At 42.6% G+C, this 15,052-nt stretch overlaps 1 protein-coding gene across 1 annotated transcript in view; it reads left to right on the forward strand.

Moving 5' to 3' along the window:
- Positions 1 to 15,052, forward strand: part of ZPBP (zona pellucida binding protein) — a 58,116-nt gene that overhangs the window by 11,397 nt on the left and 31,667 nt on the right. Inside the window, exons 2-5 of the mRNA XM_075921686.1 lie at positions 722 to 802; positions 2,898 to 3,023; positions 8,253 to 8,402; positions 10,530 to 10,748. Of these exons, the coding sequence (XP_075777801.1) occupies positions 722 to 802; positions 2,898 to 3,023; positions 8,253 to 8,402; positions 10,530 to 10,748 (576 nt within the window). The remainder of the gene's footprint in view (positions 1 to 721; positions 803 to 2,897; positions 3,024 to 8,252; positions 8,403 to 10,529; positions 10,749 to 15,052) is intronic.

Genomic DNA, 15,052 nt, shown 5'->3' on the forward strand with positions numbered 1-15,052 from the left:
AGGCAGCCCGGCTCCCACTATGTTTAAACTGCAGAGCCAAAGCGGGTGTAGATCCTGGACCTGGTGTGAGCCAGGACTGAACTGGGCTTACTCAGTCCCGGCTAAGGATGTTAAATATCGGGTAATTGACTAATTGAATAGTTGATGCATTTTGCATTGACTGCCCGATTAGTTGTTTAGACACCTCCGCCTTTGAAATGTATCCACAGCCCTAAGGTTGTTGCTGCACTTCAAAGGTGAAAGCACTGCGTGGAGGTTGGGGTCAGCTTTGAAACGCCATGTGCAGCCTGGGGACACCCCGGGGGAACCGACTAGTCTTTCACATTCCTAGACCCGGCTCACATTGGGTCCAGCAGCTCTGTCCGTGGAGGGTCCCAGCAGAGGCAGCAATGCGTGGGGAGGGGAGGGGCAGGCAGCTCCACAAGGTCTGGTGCATGTGGAGAGGGAGCCCTAATGGGTATCAGCTCCTACCTGCCCCCTCATCCCCCCTTGCTGCCTCTGATATGGAGGCAGCGGGTGGGGGAGAATGTATGTAGTCAACAGGAATAACTGATATGCCTAGGCATATTGGTTAATCATGTAGTTGTCTACATATTGACCTCCCTGTGCTAAACTACTACAAGTAAGATGACACATCTGTTAAAACTTAGAAATGTACTTATGTTCTCTTTTCCAGATAAGTTTTTATAACTCTTATTTAATTTTTTTTATATTTTAACAGTTCAATCTTCAAGAAGATCCTCAAGAAGTGCAAATCCAAAACATAATGATTTGAAAATAGTAGGATCAACCACATTTCCAGGTATTCATAAAGGGAGTAATCAATCTTGGTTTTCACTGATGGTTAAAATAATATTGATGGGGGCTTTGATGACTATTTTGCCATTTATATGCTAATAGAAACCAACTTTATGACCTTTTTAGCAGACCCAGGGTGTGTCTAGACTATAGGGTTTTTTGAAAAAAGTGGCCTTTTTTTGAAAAAACTTCCCCTGCGCCTAGACTGCTGCTGCGTTCTTTTGAAAGTAAATAAAAAAAATGCGGCAGTTTTTTCGATTGCTGAAAACATTGTTTTACGATGAAGAACTCCTTTTTTCGAAAGTGCTCTTTCGAAAAAAAGGCGCTATGTAATTCAAACTGTGCTTTTTCGAAAGAGAACATCCAGACTGTGTGTGGCTCTCGAGTGACACCAAGCAGGCTTCCGTTGGCTAGTCTTCCGTCTGCCGGTGGGGACGAAGATGCGTCCAAAAGTGAAGAGTCCTCAAGGAGTCCTCGAAGCATCCCTCCAAGTGTTCCCAAAATTGCCCCCCCAACTCAAACTTTCTTTCCCTATTTATCCATTGGTATTACAATAACATGTCACTCAAAAACTTGTTAGGCAAGCACTTTTTAACGGTTAGGCAAGAGGTTTTCTTCGGATCATCACTTTCACCAGATGCATTTTTTTCTTTTTCAGAGAAAAAGAAAATACAGTGCCAAGCAATGCAAAATCTTGAGGGCCCTGATAGATATATGTCTTATGGCATTTAGACAAACTTCAGCAATTTCAATTGAGAATTGGGCCTCAGGAAGGACACAGAGTCAAACTCCCCCTTCCCTCCCTGACTGTAGTCATGCGAAAGTCGCAGTCTCGGTCTAATTTGGGCCTGTTAGCTTGGTTGCTAAAGTTTAAGCCGTAAGTAATAGTGGTTCAGGCACATAAATGGATTTGCTGAAATCTCCCCGTACAACCCCACCAGGAGTGAGCATGTAGTACCACTGAGCTATTGTGCCTGGCAGGGACCCTCGTGCCTGTATGTAGCTGTAGTGGCAGCTTCCCCAGAGGATGTGGGGCAGCGGGGGATCAGGCTTGGATGGTGGAGGGGACCCAGCCCTAGCAGCAGCAGCTCCTCCACAGCAGCGCAGCCCCCCGGAATGTGAAGTGGGAGCCAGACCTAGAGCAGCCCATGCCCAGAGGGGATGGCACTGAGGCTAGCCACAGCAAGTGGCGGAGGTGAATGACAGCGCCGATGGCATGAAGAAGTGGATAACATGATTCTGTCATCCTGCAGGAAATCTCTCTCTCTCTCTCTCTCTCTCTCTCTCTCTATATATATATATATATATATATATACGCACATAAACAGAGAGAGAGAGAATTTATAAAGCAGTATGAAATTCTGTATGAAACAAGAAAGGCCTACCAGCAAAAGTCATGTTCTTAATTGATACTGAAACAAGAGAGCTATTAATGTAAATAAAGCATTTTATAATTGTAATTAAACAATATGAAACTGGCAAAAGACATCTCTTATTTGGATAAAGTACTAGCCAGTTCACTCTGACACAGATCCCTCTCTCAGCCATGCAGAAAGGAAGTAACCAAATTGCACCATCCGGGTCTGCTAAAAGGGGATATAGAGTTACTTGCTCTTAGCATGCAATGGCAAAATGACCCAGGCTCCAAACTAATTCTGTGTCCCCCCATATTGACTTTAAGTATAGATTGAGCCCTGGATGAGACAGAATAAAACTACAGAACCCCAAAAATAAGAACCTGTTGGATGGATGTGCAAACCTGTTTTGTCCCTCCAGAAGGGTCATGGGGGCACTGGAAAGTATGCTTGTTCTTTATGGAGAACTAGATTAAATAAAGTCAAACAGAAGAGACCTAGATTTTATAGAAGAATATGCAATAGAACTAGAAGAAGTCCCAACAGTTCATTTGATTTTGATTAGGGTAGAAAAAGATTATCTTTAATATTTCACAGTTGGTGATGTAGTTAGGAGGACCAGTCCCAGCATTTTGGGATCATTCTTCAAACATCTATTTCATGATTGTGATTCATTAGTTTATTTGATTGTACAGACAATTTGTTATCTAAGATATTTGCTAATTATCATATGTTGTATTTCAGTCAAAATTTATGTCAAGTTGAATCACAACAGTCCACGTATTCTGTGTGTAACAAATCGGCTACGAAATTCAGAGCTGATCGATCCAGTATTCCAGTGGCATGGACCAGAAGGTGACCTTGTTGCAGGTAGTGATTTGTGGTATTTTTATTAATTAATGTTTCCTGTGGTTGTGCATTTATTATCTAAATTGTGATGGAACACTACTGAAAGGATTTGTGGTACTCCAACTTCTCACATTTTTTTTTTAAAAAGAATATAGGTAACACCTCAACAACTGAATCTAAACATGTAGGAGGAAAGGAAAGATGAAAAGAAAATTTAAGATGAAATTGAAGTGTGTATGTGTTTTTAAAGGGGGAGGGTATTTCTTGTTTTTGAGTGCCTGCTCATGTCCATTCCATGCTAGGTTTATGTGAATGCTGCGTGTGCAGTTGCTAGAGATTTCTCCCCTTTAGTGATATCCATAGGACTAGCTTTAGAACCTTCTAGAGCCACAGATGGATGTGTAGATATAAGGGATCTGCCTGCTCCACACCCTCTCAATTCCTTCTTACCACCCATGACAATTGCTTTGAAACTCTTGTTCTTGAAAGGCTTCTCTCTCAGTGTTTGGACTTTGTGGTACATTGTATAGTTTTTGTAGTGAGTGTATATAATGTGAATTAGGGATGTAAAATCCTGTTTAATTAGTTAACTGGTTAAACGTTGCATTTAGTCAGTTAACTGTTTAAATGTGGGGCATGACTGGGATGGAGTGGCCCCCATGCCGCAGGCAGGGCCCTCCCAGCTCCATGGTTTTTACGGCTCTGGAATGGTGGTCTTACCTGGGCAATATTTCTGAAGGGGTAACCTTTGTGATTCCAAACCCGTTGATGGTGTTAGTGTTGGATGAGTCTGCCCAATATGGGGGATTACTGTAAATCCAGGGGTTGTGGTCCCAGAAAGAGCTGGCATTACACATCAGTGTCGGAACTCAGAATATCTGTTTTGGCTTGTGAAGTGTTCCTCCTTCAGCTGTCCCATCAAGTGATACAGGTGTTCATGGACAATACAGCCTCCCTGTTTTATGTTCATGGATGGGGGTGGGAGGAAGTACAAAGTCTTTGTCCCTCTGTCAGGAAGCCCTCCATCTCTGTGAATTTTTGTGTCTAGTATGTCATTCGCCTAGAGGCTTTACATCTCCCCAGTGTCTAAAACACACTGGCGGATCGCTTCAGCAGTTCATTCTTTTCTCACCATGAGTGGTCGCTCCATTTGCAGGCTATCAGAATGATCTTCCAGAGATGGGGGATTCCCCATGTGGACCAATTTGCTACCAGGCAGAACAGGAAATGTCACAGGCTTTTCTCTTTACTTAGTCTCATTAGCAGATTTTCCAGTTGCTAGAGAAGAAACAGGAGACCCAAGAGTAGATGGGATAAACGGACTACTTTATTGCTGACGCATGTTTACTCTGAACCCCCAACAAAACATTTTGAGTGGCAATGATTTGGCACCAATTATGCTTCTTTATCCATTTTAGTATGTTAATTCACACATGTGTCACTACTTCCCCATAATCCTTATTTAGTAATGTTAACTCCTATACAGTAAATATTAATAGGCTGGTGATTAATATTATTATTCCCCCCTTTACTGTTTACAGGATTTTCAGTTAGATCAATGTTTTTCTACATTACATACTTCCTGAATCAGCAGGTTACAGATATTACAAAGGATGTGACCCAGAAAGTATTTTTATAGAGCAAGTGAGAACAAGCAAAAGACAAAATAAAGAAGAGCACTTGTATGTTTATCTATCTTTCTAGGTTACAAGAACGAAGGAAAAAGAGCATATTTATACATCAGAAAGGATAATACCTGTTTTGGCTGGACCCTTTATCTATCTTTCTAGGATGCAAGAACAAAGGGGAATAAACATGTTCAAAGGACAATGCCTGCTCTGGCCAGATCCCCCTATCATTATTGTATTTTTTCCCGGACCCCTCTTAATTTTTACATATCCCAATACCAGCATCTTTCTCCTGTTTTGGATGGGTTGGGCGTCCTGATAAATGCATTCCTGCTGATTCTGCTCATCAGCAGTGCCCTCTTGAAGATTAAGAGGGACTAGGCCAAAGTCCTCATGATCACTCTACCATGGCCTCACCAGCATTGGTTCAAAGTGCTCATTAGGTATGTTAACGGAAGTTAATGGTTACCTGGTAAGCATCACCCTTAATAGGCGATGTTTATTGGGTAACGGTTAATTGGTACTGGGAGCAGTTTCCTTAGCTATGACTCAGGCTTGGAGCCAACAGCACCTGCACAGGCACGGGCCAGGAGCTGTGGCAGCAGCCTCGGCCTGTGGCAGGGGCTGTTTCAGCCCAATCCTGGAGCGGCCCCCTCATGCCCCTTTAATTAGTTAAAAGCAGTGTTAGTGCTACATTTAACCAATTAAATGGGATTTTATGCTCTTGGACCTGATGACAGCAGCCCCATGGACACTAGCCAGTTACCCAGGCTTGTCCACTCAAGATCACAGCGCCTGAACTTTCCCTCTTTCTACCTCCCAACATGGATGCTGCATAGTTGAATCTGGAGGAACAAACCTGCTCTCGTCAGGTCCAGCTGGTTCTCTTGAAAAGTAGAAATCCCACTATTAGTACAACTTATCTGGAAAAAGTGGAAGCACAGCTCCTGCTGAGAGTGAGAGTGGAATATATCTCTGACCCAGTTGTCTCTGCAGTCCATTCTGGATTACTTGCTTCATGAAAAGCACCAGGGCCTGGCCTTCTCTTTGATCAAAATGCATCTAATAGCCATATCAGTGTTCCACCCCTGCACCAGTGACTTCTGATGACAGACAAAGGGGAGGCATGGCCATGTGACTCTTCCCAGACCACGGGTGCCCCATCTCTTCTCGCCTACCATTCCATCCTTTCACTCTCTTTCTGAAGTGCTGCAGCCTGGGGGATTAGCAGGAGGGGGCCTGGCACTGGCAACAGCATTCATTAGTGGTAGTAAGCTGAGCAATGCAGGTAGGACCACTTCCCCCCCACCACTGGTGAGTGCAGAATCGGTGCTGATGTGCACCCATTGCAATTCTTTTTGACTAATAGTTTTCAGTTATGTTTTCAGGGAACTTGCACACAGTGGGGATTTTGCAGTCAGGTTCAGGGAAGTATTGTTGAAAGAGATGCAATACATCTTGGAGTTTCCAAATTGGCAGGGAAATGTGACCACTACTATATATCCCGAGGGGGTTTGTAAACTCAGCTTTTTGACCATGGAGACATAGATGTGTCTCTTCTGCTCTTTGGAGTGACTATAATAAATCCTATGGCATTAACATGGACCAGTCCTTATTGTTTGTGGCACCTAGTATGCTCTCGCCTCTGATTTGGTTTTGTGCCAGGGATGAGCAGGCCTGTCAGAAGGGGGGCCTAAAATTCTGACATTCTTCTTCAAGAGACATCCCTGGGGGTGCTCAACAGGAGGCGTCGGTGAGTCCCAGTGCCGCAGACTGGATTCTTCATAGAAGTGCACTGGGGCCACTTCTGAGGTGTGCGGGTGCCACTCAGCATTACCGTGCATGTGCGGCCACCCTTCCTTCAGTTCATTCTTACCATCCTTGGCACAAGACGGATCTCGGTAGTGCTCTTCATTACTCAACATTAAATAGTTGAATTCCTATTCCAAGTTCTTCTCCCTAGTTGTTTGTCTTCTCCAGGTTCTTCCCTGTTCCCTTCTCCCCTCCCCCCCCCCAAAAAAAACCCCCTCTGTTCATTTGTTCTGAGTTGCTCTCCCTCCGGTTACTGTTTACCACGAGATAACAGTGTCACCGGGCTCCAAGTGCTCTTCAGCCTGAAGTGAGGCAATGCCCATCTCTGATGGATGTACTGAACGTGTAAAATGCCTATGAGAGTCCCATGTCCACAGGACTGTCAGCACTGTGTGAAACTTAAGGTGTGAGCACAGAGAGATAGGAACCTCCATTTGAAAATGATTATGCTCAAAAAGGCACAACGTCCCTTTCCTGACCTTGGCACACAAGGGACTGTCAAGACTAAAATCGATAGGGAAAAAAATCCCCAAAGAGATGCGTCTCATCTTTACCTCATGACAGGCAGTTGCCCAAGTGGCACACAACTGAAAAGTTAACACACAGGGCTGAAAAAACACCCATTGGGCACTTCAAGTGCTGACCGGATCCTTTCCGGACATGTCACACATAGCGCATGTAATGAGGCTTCAGGCCTGCTTCCCAGCTCTCAGCACCAAATACCCTTCCAACTAATGCAGCCCCTGAACTTGTGTCACCGAGAACAGTCAACACGGCACTGCAACAATTGAAGACGCAGTCCATCAGCACTGCCCTGCCATCTCATGGTGCTATAGCTCAGTTTTAAAATCCTAAACAAATCTAAGAGTCAATTAGAAATAGTGATGCTCTCCTTGCAAATACTAATATACAGGGCTCCACAAACTGCGGCGAGATCTACTCGCCAGCCCTGCACCGAGCATGTGCCAGACTGGCACTGCGCATGCGCGCAGCACTGGTGAACGGGGCAACCGGCTGAAATCTACTCACCACAGGCGAGTAGATACAGTGATTTGTCGAGCCCTGCTAATACAATATTTACGGATACTGGAAAGGAGAATAAAAAACATTCACTAAGGCTTGTACGGTTTCTCTGGGGAATGTTTAGGATCCATGCTATATAAGAACAAGTAAAAACAGATAAAAATTCTCCTCGTTTGGAACTGTCACCTTATGTGTGTCACCAATTCAAAGAATAGAAGCCCCAGAAGAAAGTAAAACATGGCTTCAGGGTTTGTAGACAGATGCATGATTCAAAGAGCTTGCAAATAAGATTTCATCCTACAAAACAACTAGTGTCATGCCTAGTACTTCTGACTCATAAGAGCCAAAACTCTAACGCATAGCAAAGATCTGGGCTTAATGTAATACTGATAAATGCATTGTATATTGTAACACAGGATTTTTAAAAAAATCATTAAGATCAGAGTTTTAGATATCTGCAGCACCCCAAAAAAATCTGTTAAAAGAATCTTTTTCTTTCTTACCGTAAGCCATTAATACCTATGTAAACTTTGTTTGGAATGTAATCATGAAAATGTCCTGGCATAAACACCCCATACAGCCTGCTTTCTGTTTATCATGGTGAATATGCAGTGGTAATACAGTCAAAGAACTACAGTTACTGGTGAACTTCCTTTTTGTATTAAGGGTATAAGTACCATTCTGTGCATGGTTGGAACTATAGCCATAGAGACTCCTCCTTTTGTATTTTATCATGTTATCATGAAAGTAAAACTAAACTTACTGTACTATGTTATTTATTCACTAGAAAATAGCAGTGTGAAAATAACACCAACAGGAACCCTAATATTCAGACACTTCAAATATGACATGAGTGGAGTTTACACTTGTTCCCTCGTTTTTAAACCAACTGAAGAACAGGCTGAAAAAAACTATTTGCTCAAATATGTTATTTATGGTAAGAGATCAAATTAGTTAAAAACATTTTGTACTTTAAAATGCATGTTGATGGTTTGAAATTCTGATATGCCAGCTTAATTTAATTTGAATAGAGTTGGAGAATTCTATACTTCTCGTAACTTTGCTGTTAATTGGCACTTACCAGAGAATTCATGGAATGCCATTTTCAGTCCCTTAAAGGAAATCTTCTGGTCTTTTGATTGAGAAATTGTTAAGCATAGCTCTCTGCATTTAAAAGGAGACATGAAACATAATTGAAAAATAGAAGACTGAAAAACTGACTGGGTGAAAATACTTAATAACTGTGCCACAGTAATTTCATTTCATGCTGAATTATTCCTTTTTGGAGATTGATTTTAATATCTTTTATTACCCCTTATTCCTGGGACTTCAGGAGCATCACTCAGACACAGTTTACACCAATGTAAAATTCTCATTCAGTTTTGTTTTTACAGTGTTGTCAAATAAGTCCTGCCCTTCTAAGGGAATATTGTGTAATAAAATATAAAGTGTTAGCATTTTTTAAAGAACATGCTAATTCTGCTTCACTATTCAGAGTAAATTTTGTTGCATAATATAGCAGAATGCCCCATGATTCTGCTGAAATACAGATATTACAGATAAAATTTTATCTCTTCATTACCATGATTCTACTACCAACTAAAGACAATAATAAAACTATTGACTTCAGTTAGATTTTAGATTGGAAGCCAGTGTTGCCTAAAAACATTGAGCAAAACAAAATTAATTCCTGGTTTTAAATTCACCTGAATTTGGCTCACTATTTCCAACCTTAAAAAAAAATCTGATTTTCAGTAGTTTAACTTGCTGAAGAACTTAGCTGAAATGGGGGACTTCTTTTGAATTTTATTTTTTTGATCAAAATGCTGACAAAATTTGTTTCCAACATCTATTTTGTTATTCTGTTGCCTTGCTTCAGCTTTCTTGTTCCAAGAAACCTCCAATCTAAATATCAGAAAGCAAAATGACATTTATAGAAATTTACAGGGCTTCCAGAATATACAAGACCTGGGCACACAAGCAGATGTGGTTTCCCAATGTACAGGAATCACTATATATAAATATATTATTTTATATATATTAAAATATATGATGGTATGACTTAAAAATCAGAATTAATGAGAGATACTGCATTATAAACAAGCAGCGAACAGCCTAGTGACTTATCTTTAAATGGATATCAATATAGCATCATGTAGTTTGTATTACATTTGTTTTCTAAGACAGCTATATGATTTCTCTACTTCTATGTTCTTTTTCTTCTCATATCCCTGATTTTTGCCATTCCCCTTCCCTGTTCCTTTATTCTCTGTTGCTCTGATGCTTTCCCACTTCTTTTTCTTTAGCTTGCATTATTCCTCTGTCTCCTTGTGATCTATCTATTCTGTGATAATCTGTTACCCCTACTATCATCTTGGTCCCCTTCACCATGTGCAGTACTAAGGAGGCAAACTTCAATTCAGTACAGATTGTAGCAAAAGAGATTCTATTCACTATACCCCGCTCCTGCCATATCAGCTATTCAGTAGGACCAGTAGGGAGACTGATCTAGAGACATGCTGCTGACCCATTACTCAGCTGCAAGAGTTCTCTTGGATCTCATTGGAGGTGAGGAATCAATCTTGAAACCCTTTTTAAAATAGCTTGTGTGGTTCTCACTAAAAGGTGCAAAATATTATACTGTATTAGAATTATAATTATGTAATATTAAATGCAATTCGTGTAATGATAAATTACACCTCACATTTCAATACGTCTTCTGAAATTGCTATTGTCTTCCTTCATATTCTTAAGCACGTATAGTCTCCATTTCTTGTAAGTGAAACAGAAATGTTTAGGCGTTTTATCCTTGTTAGGATATGTTTTGAAAAATGAAAGGTCATATTTATGAAAAATAGAAATGATGAATTATAAACTTGTAATATTCCATTGTTCTGAGACATGAATCCTTCATTAACATTTCAATGGAGATGTAAATCAGTTTTGTTGATGAACTACAGCTTTAAATTAATTACTTAACTTTCACACAAAAATACTGTTTTTAACTTAACCTTCATGTTTAAATGTGTGTTTCTCAGAATCTTGTTTTTTCTTTCGCCTACAGCTTATTCTGATCCTAACTTTTACTATGAGTTTACAGCCCGGTATCATGCAGCCCCCTGCAACAGTATCTACAATATTTCTTTCGAGAAGAAGTTGCTTCAAATACTAAGCAAACTTGTCATTGAACTTTCTTGTGAGGTTACTTTACTCAAGTCAGAGTGTCATCATGTAAAAATGCAGAAAGCAGGTTTACAAAATGAAATCTTCTTTACTTTTACAGGTAAAATATACTGAATTTTTAAAGACTGCTTAGCGTTTTTATGGTAAAGCAAAGTTTATTTAATGGAATATCATCACTGCTCACATTGAAAGCATTGTACATGTTTAATTCATAAAGAGTTATTTAGATTGTAACAATATATCTACAAATGATTTATGTGGTAAATCCATGTAAAAATGATGAAAACTCAGATATCTGACACATCCCAAAAAGTGAATTAGAAGCTTTTATGAATCTGCCCACAGCCACAGATCTTAAGTTCTTATCAGAGAATGAGAATTTTTGACACCTGAGGTATGCCCATCCAGAGAAGTAAAGGGATATAATATGCCCACTTACACTCTTTTGTTTTAATATATTATGAGGAGCAGTGCACTGGAAGAGGAGCTACTGTGGGCTGTTAGTCCCTCCTCCTAATGCGTGTGTGTGGAGGAAAGGAGGCCATGGTCATCAAGTTAGCAAAACTATTCTTCTTCGAGTAATGTCCCCATGGGTGCTCCACTGTTGGTGCCGGGTTGCCTCAGTGCCGTAGGTCAGAGTTTTGCACAGCAGTAGTGGGTTGGGCTGCGCATGCGCACTAGGTGCCTTGTGCCGTTCATGCCTTCTGTTTTGTGCGCGCGGCCCGACCCTTCCTCGGTTGCTTCGTTGCCAGCCTCGGCTGCAGACGAAACTTCAAGCTGCTCTTCTAAGAGAGCTACCTCAGCATTTTAACTGCATCAGTCCCTCTTCTCCTTCGTTTTAACATTTTCAGCCCTTTTAACTTTACTCACTACTCCTATGATATCCTTTTTTGTCTTTTTTTTTTTAAGAGGGAGAAGGGGCAGAAAAGAATCCTGAAAGCCTCTGTGGCCCTGCTGCCAGCGACCTCCCCGCCCCAAAAGGAAATAAAATATGTAATATTCAAACAATAATGATAATATGACATACTATGTCCGGCTCCCCAGGCTTCAAGAAATGTTACACATGCCAAGAGGCCATGCCAGTCTACGATGGCCACTCCTCATTTATTCACTGCCTTGGTGAGGGACATATTCTGCAGAAATGTCCTCACTGCAGCAAGCCAACAGCCCAGGCTTGCAGAGATAGGGAGATGCGGCTTCGCATACTCCTCTTCAATAAGGTTCTTCAGCCTTCAGCTACCAAGCACTCCTCTGCTTATCTTGAGCCACCCAGGGCAGAGAAATGGCATATAAGTTCACCAGTGCTGAAGCCAGTGTCGAAGAAGAGACTTCCCCCGCTAGGTCTCTACCATGATTGACATCGACCTGTATCAGCTCTAGCAATAAACTGGGTACCTCTGGAACCAGACACATCTGGCAAGCCAAAATCATGGAACCAAAGGACCACCACAAAATTATGGCAGCATTGGCACCCTTGGCACCCAGCAAATAGAAGGATACCAACAAGCCCTCATGAATGGCACCAACAGCACTGACTACTCAACCGGTGCTGATGAAGGCTCGGGCAAAGTCGAACCGTGCCCATCCCTCCCCAAGCCCGGAACAGACGTTTTTGCTGGCACCTCTGTCACCATCATCAGTGCCATGTTCACCAGCAGCTAGGCAAAGTTAGGCAGTCTCATCATATTAGTCGTCATACATCCCAAACTAAAACTTCAAGGCGACTGCCTTATAAAAAGGACATCTCCAGAGAAGATCCTTCACATGATATCTACAACAAAAGGCCTATTCCAATCCTTAGTACTTCTTATCAACGACCAAAAATCTACTCTTCAGCCGACTCAATCCCTTAGGACAGTGCCTACTTACTGACTCAGAGATTCCAAACGATTCAGGATCTTATCACCATACTTACTGTCAGCCGTTCAGTTGTGGTCCTCATATGCCTATGACTTATGGGCCACATGGCCGCCACTACCTATGTAGTCCAAAATGCCCGACTACATATGAAGCGTCTTCAGCACTGGCTGGCCTCCATTTACACCCCATCAAACACCGGGTCCACCGAATTGTCTCCCCCCCTTCCAAGGTCCTTTTTCCCTCAAGTGATGGACCAGTGCCACCAATCTACTGGCAGGGGTACCTTTCTAACGCACTCAACCATCTGCACAGATCACAACCGAGGCTTCAGTGACAGGCAGGGGAGCCCACCTAGAAAGTTTTTCCACCCACACATGAGAAAACTTTACACAAACATTCTGGAGCAGTCTTCAATGCTCACGAAAGCTTTCAAACACAAATAGTGAATCATATGGTCAGAATTTTGACAATGTGTTGACAGTGTATGTCGTCAATCGTCAGGGTGGAGCTTGACCCCCTTAGTTGTGTGCTGAAGCAGTCCACCATTGGAATTGGTGCATTGCCAACAATATAACACTAACAGTGGTGTACTTGCCCGGCATCCACAAGACCGCTGCAGACTTACTGAGCAGACAGTTCAGTATGGACCATGAGTGGCTGATCAGTCCCCACATCATCAGGGCTGTCTTCTGTATGTGCGGATTTGCAGAAATCAACCTTTTCAATACTCACAACAACACAGTATGTCTCAATTATTGTACTAGAGTGGGCATAGGATGGAGGTCTTTTGGAGATGCTTTCCTCATCCCCCCCGGCCACCTCTACTCCTTTCCCCCAATTCCACTCATCTTGAAGAACCCTCAGCAAAATCTGGTGGGACCACACCTGGGTAATCCTAGCTCCCACATGGGCCAGGCAGACGTGGTATCACTTTCTGTTTTGAATGTCTGTCCACCCCCTGTCCACTCACTTGTCATTCAGATTTCTTGACTCACCATGGGGGCACCCTTCTGCACTCCAACCCTCAGAGCCTCCACTTGACAGCCTGGCTCCTTGCTGGTTTCAATATGCTGAAACACGATGTTCCGATTGAGTAAAGAGAGTCGTTCTCCATTGCAGATGTGCTACCACCCGCACCACCTACCTTCATAAGTGGAAGAAATTCTCCATGTGGTGCAAGCAAAAGCAGATGGACCCATACGAAGATCCACTTCCTCTCATCTTAGACTACATGCTCGACCTCAAACAGTCCAACTTGTCTTTCTCCTCTCTCAGGGTGTACTTAATCATTATTAATGCATTCCATTCACCACTCCAGGGACACACTTTTTTTGCTCATCCAGTAACTAGACAATTTTTGAAGGTCTCCATAACCTAGCCCCACCATGTAGACGTCTGCCACCTTTATGGAATCTTGAACTAGTCCTCGACATGTTGACCAGAACTCTATTCTAACCTCTGGCTACCTGCCCTTTACCCATTGTGACAGCCAAGGTGTTATTCCTCCTTGCAATAACATCCACATGCAGAATTAGCGATCTTGCTGCCCTTTTTGCGGCTCCATGGTACACAATTTTTACTAAAGACTCTAATTTATGTACTCACCCAGCCTGCCTACCAAAGGTCTGATCATCAATGAGCCGATCGTTCTCCAGTCGTTATACCCTAAACCGTACTCATCTTCAAGGGATTTCCTGATCCGTATTTTAGATGTTCGTAGGGCCCTTGCCTAATACACTGACCACATCAGAGGCTTCTGCACTTCAAAACAATTATTCATCTCAATAGCCAACCAATTTAAGGGCAAGCCACTTTCCTCACAACGTATATTCAAACTATTGTAGCCCACATCACCTAGAGCTCATTCTAACAAGAGCAGTCTCTGCCTCCATAGTCTTCCTATGAGGCATCTCACTCAGAGACATTTGCCGAACAGCCACATGGTCTCCAGACCATGCTTTTATGAAACACTAAGCGATTCTTAAAAACCTTGCTACTGATTCCTCAGTAGCCACAACAGTATGACAACACCAGGTGACTCCAAAGCCCACTGTCTGGCTTATAACTCACAACTGCTACAAGGTCGTCTACAGTGGAGCACCCACAGGGACATCACTTGAAGAAGACAAGGAAGTTACTCACCTTGTGCAGTAACGACGGTTCTTCAAGATGTGTGTCCCTGTGGATGCTCCACTATCCACCCTCCTCCTCTATTTCTTTGGAGGAGTTGTTCTATTTTCTCTCTCATCTAGATACTCAGGCATACACGAGGAACTGAGGAGGGGTTGGGCCGCATGCACAAAACAACAGGCACAAACGGCATGAGGCACCTAGTGTGCATGTGTGGCTTCTGCTGTGCAAAACTATGACCTGTAGCTCCGTGGCGACCCGACACCTACAGTGGAGCAGCCACAGGGACACACATCTCGAAGATCCATTGTGGCTGCACAAGGTAACTTCCTTTTCCACTATATCACTGCCACAGTCTGTTGGGGAAGTAACTTTTATGATGCTGTTGTGTGGATTGTGTTCCCTGAAGCAAGA

This window comes from Pelodiscus sinensis, chromosome 2, assembly GCF_049634645.1.
Source record: "Pelodiscus sinensis isolate JC-2024 chromosome 2, ASM4963464v1, whole genome shotgun sequence".
Classification (NCBI taxonomy): Eukaryota; Metazoa; Chordata; order Testudines; family Trionychidae; genus Pelodiscus; species Pelodiscus sinensis.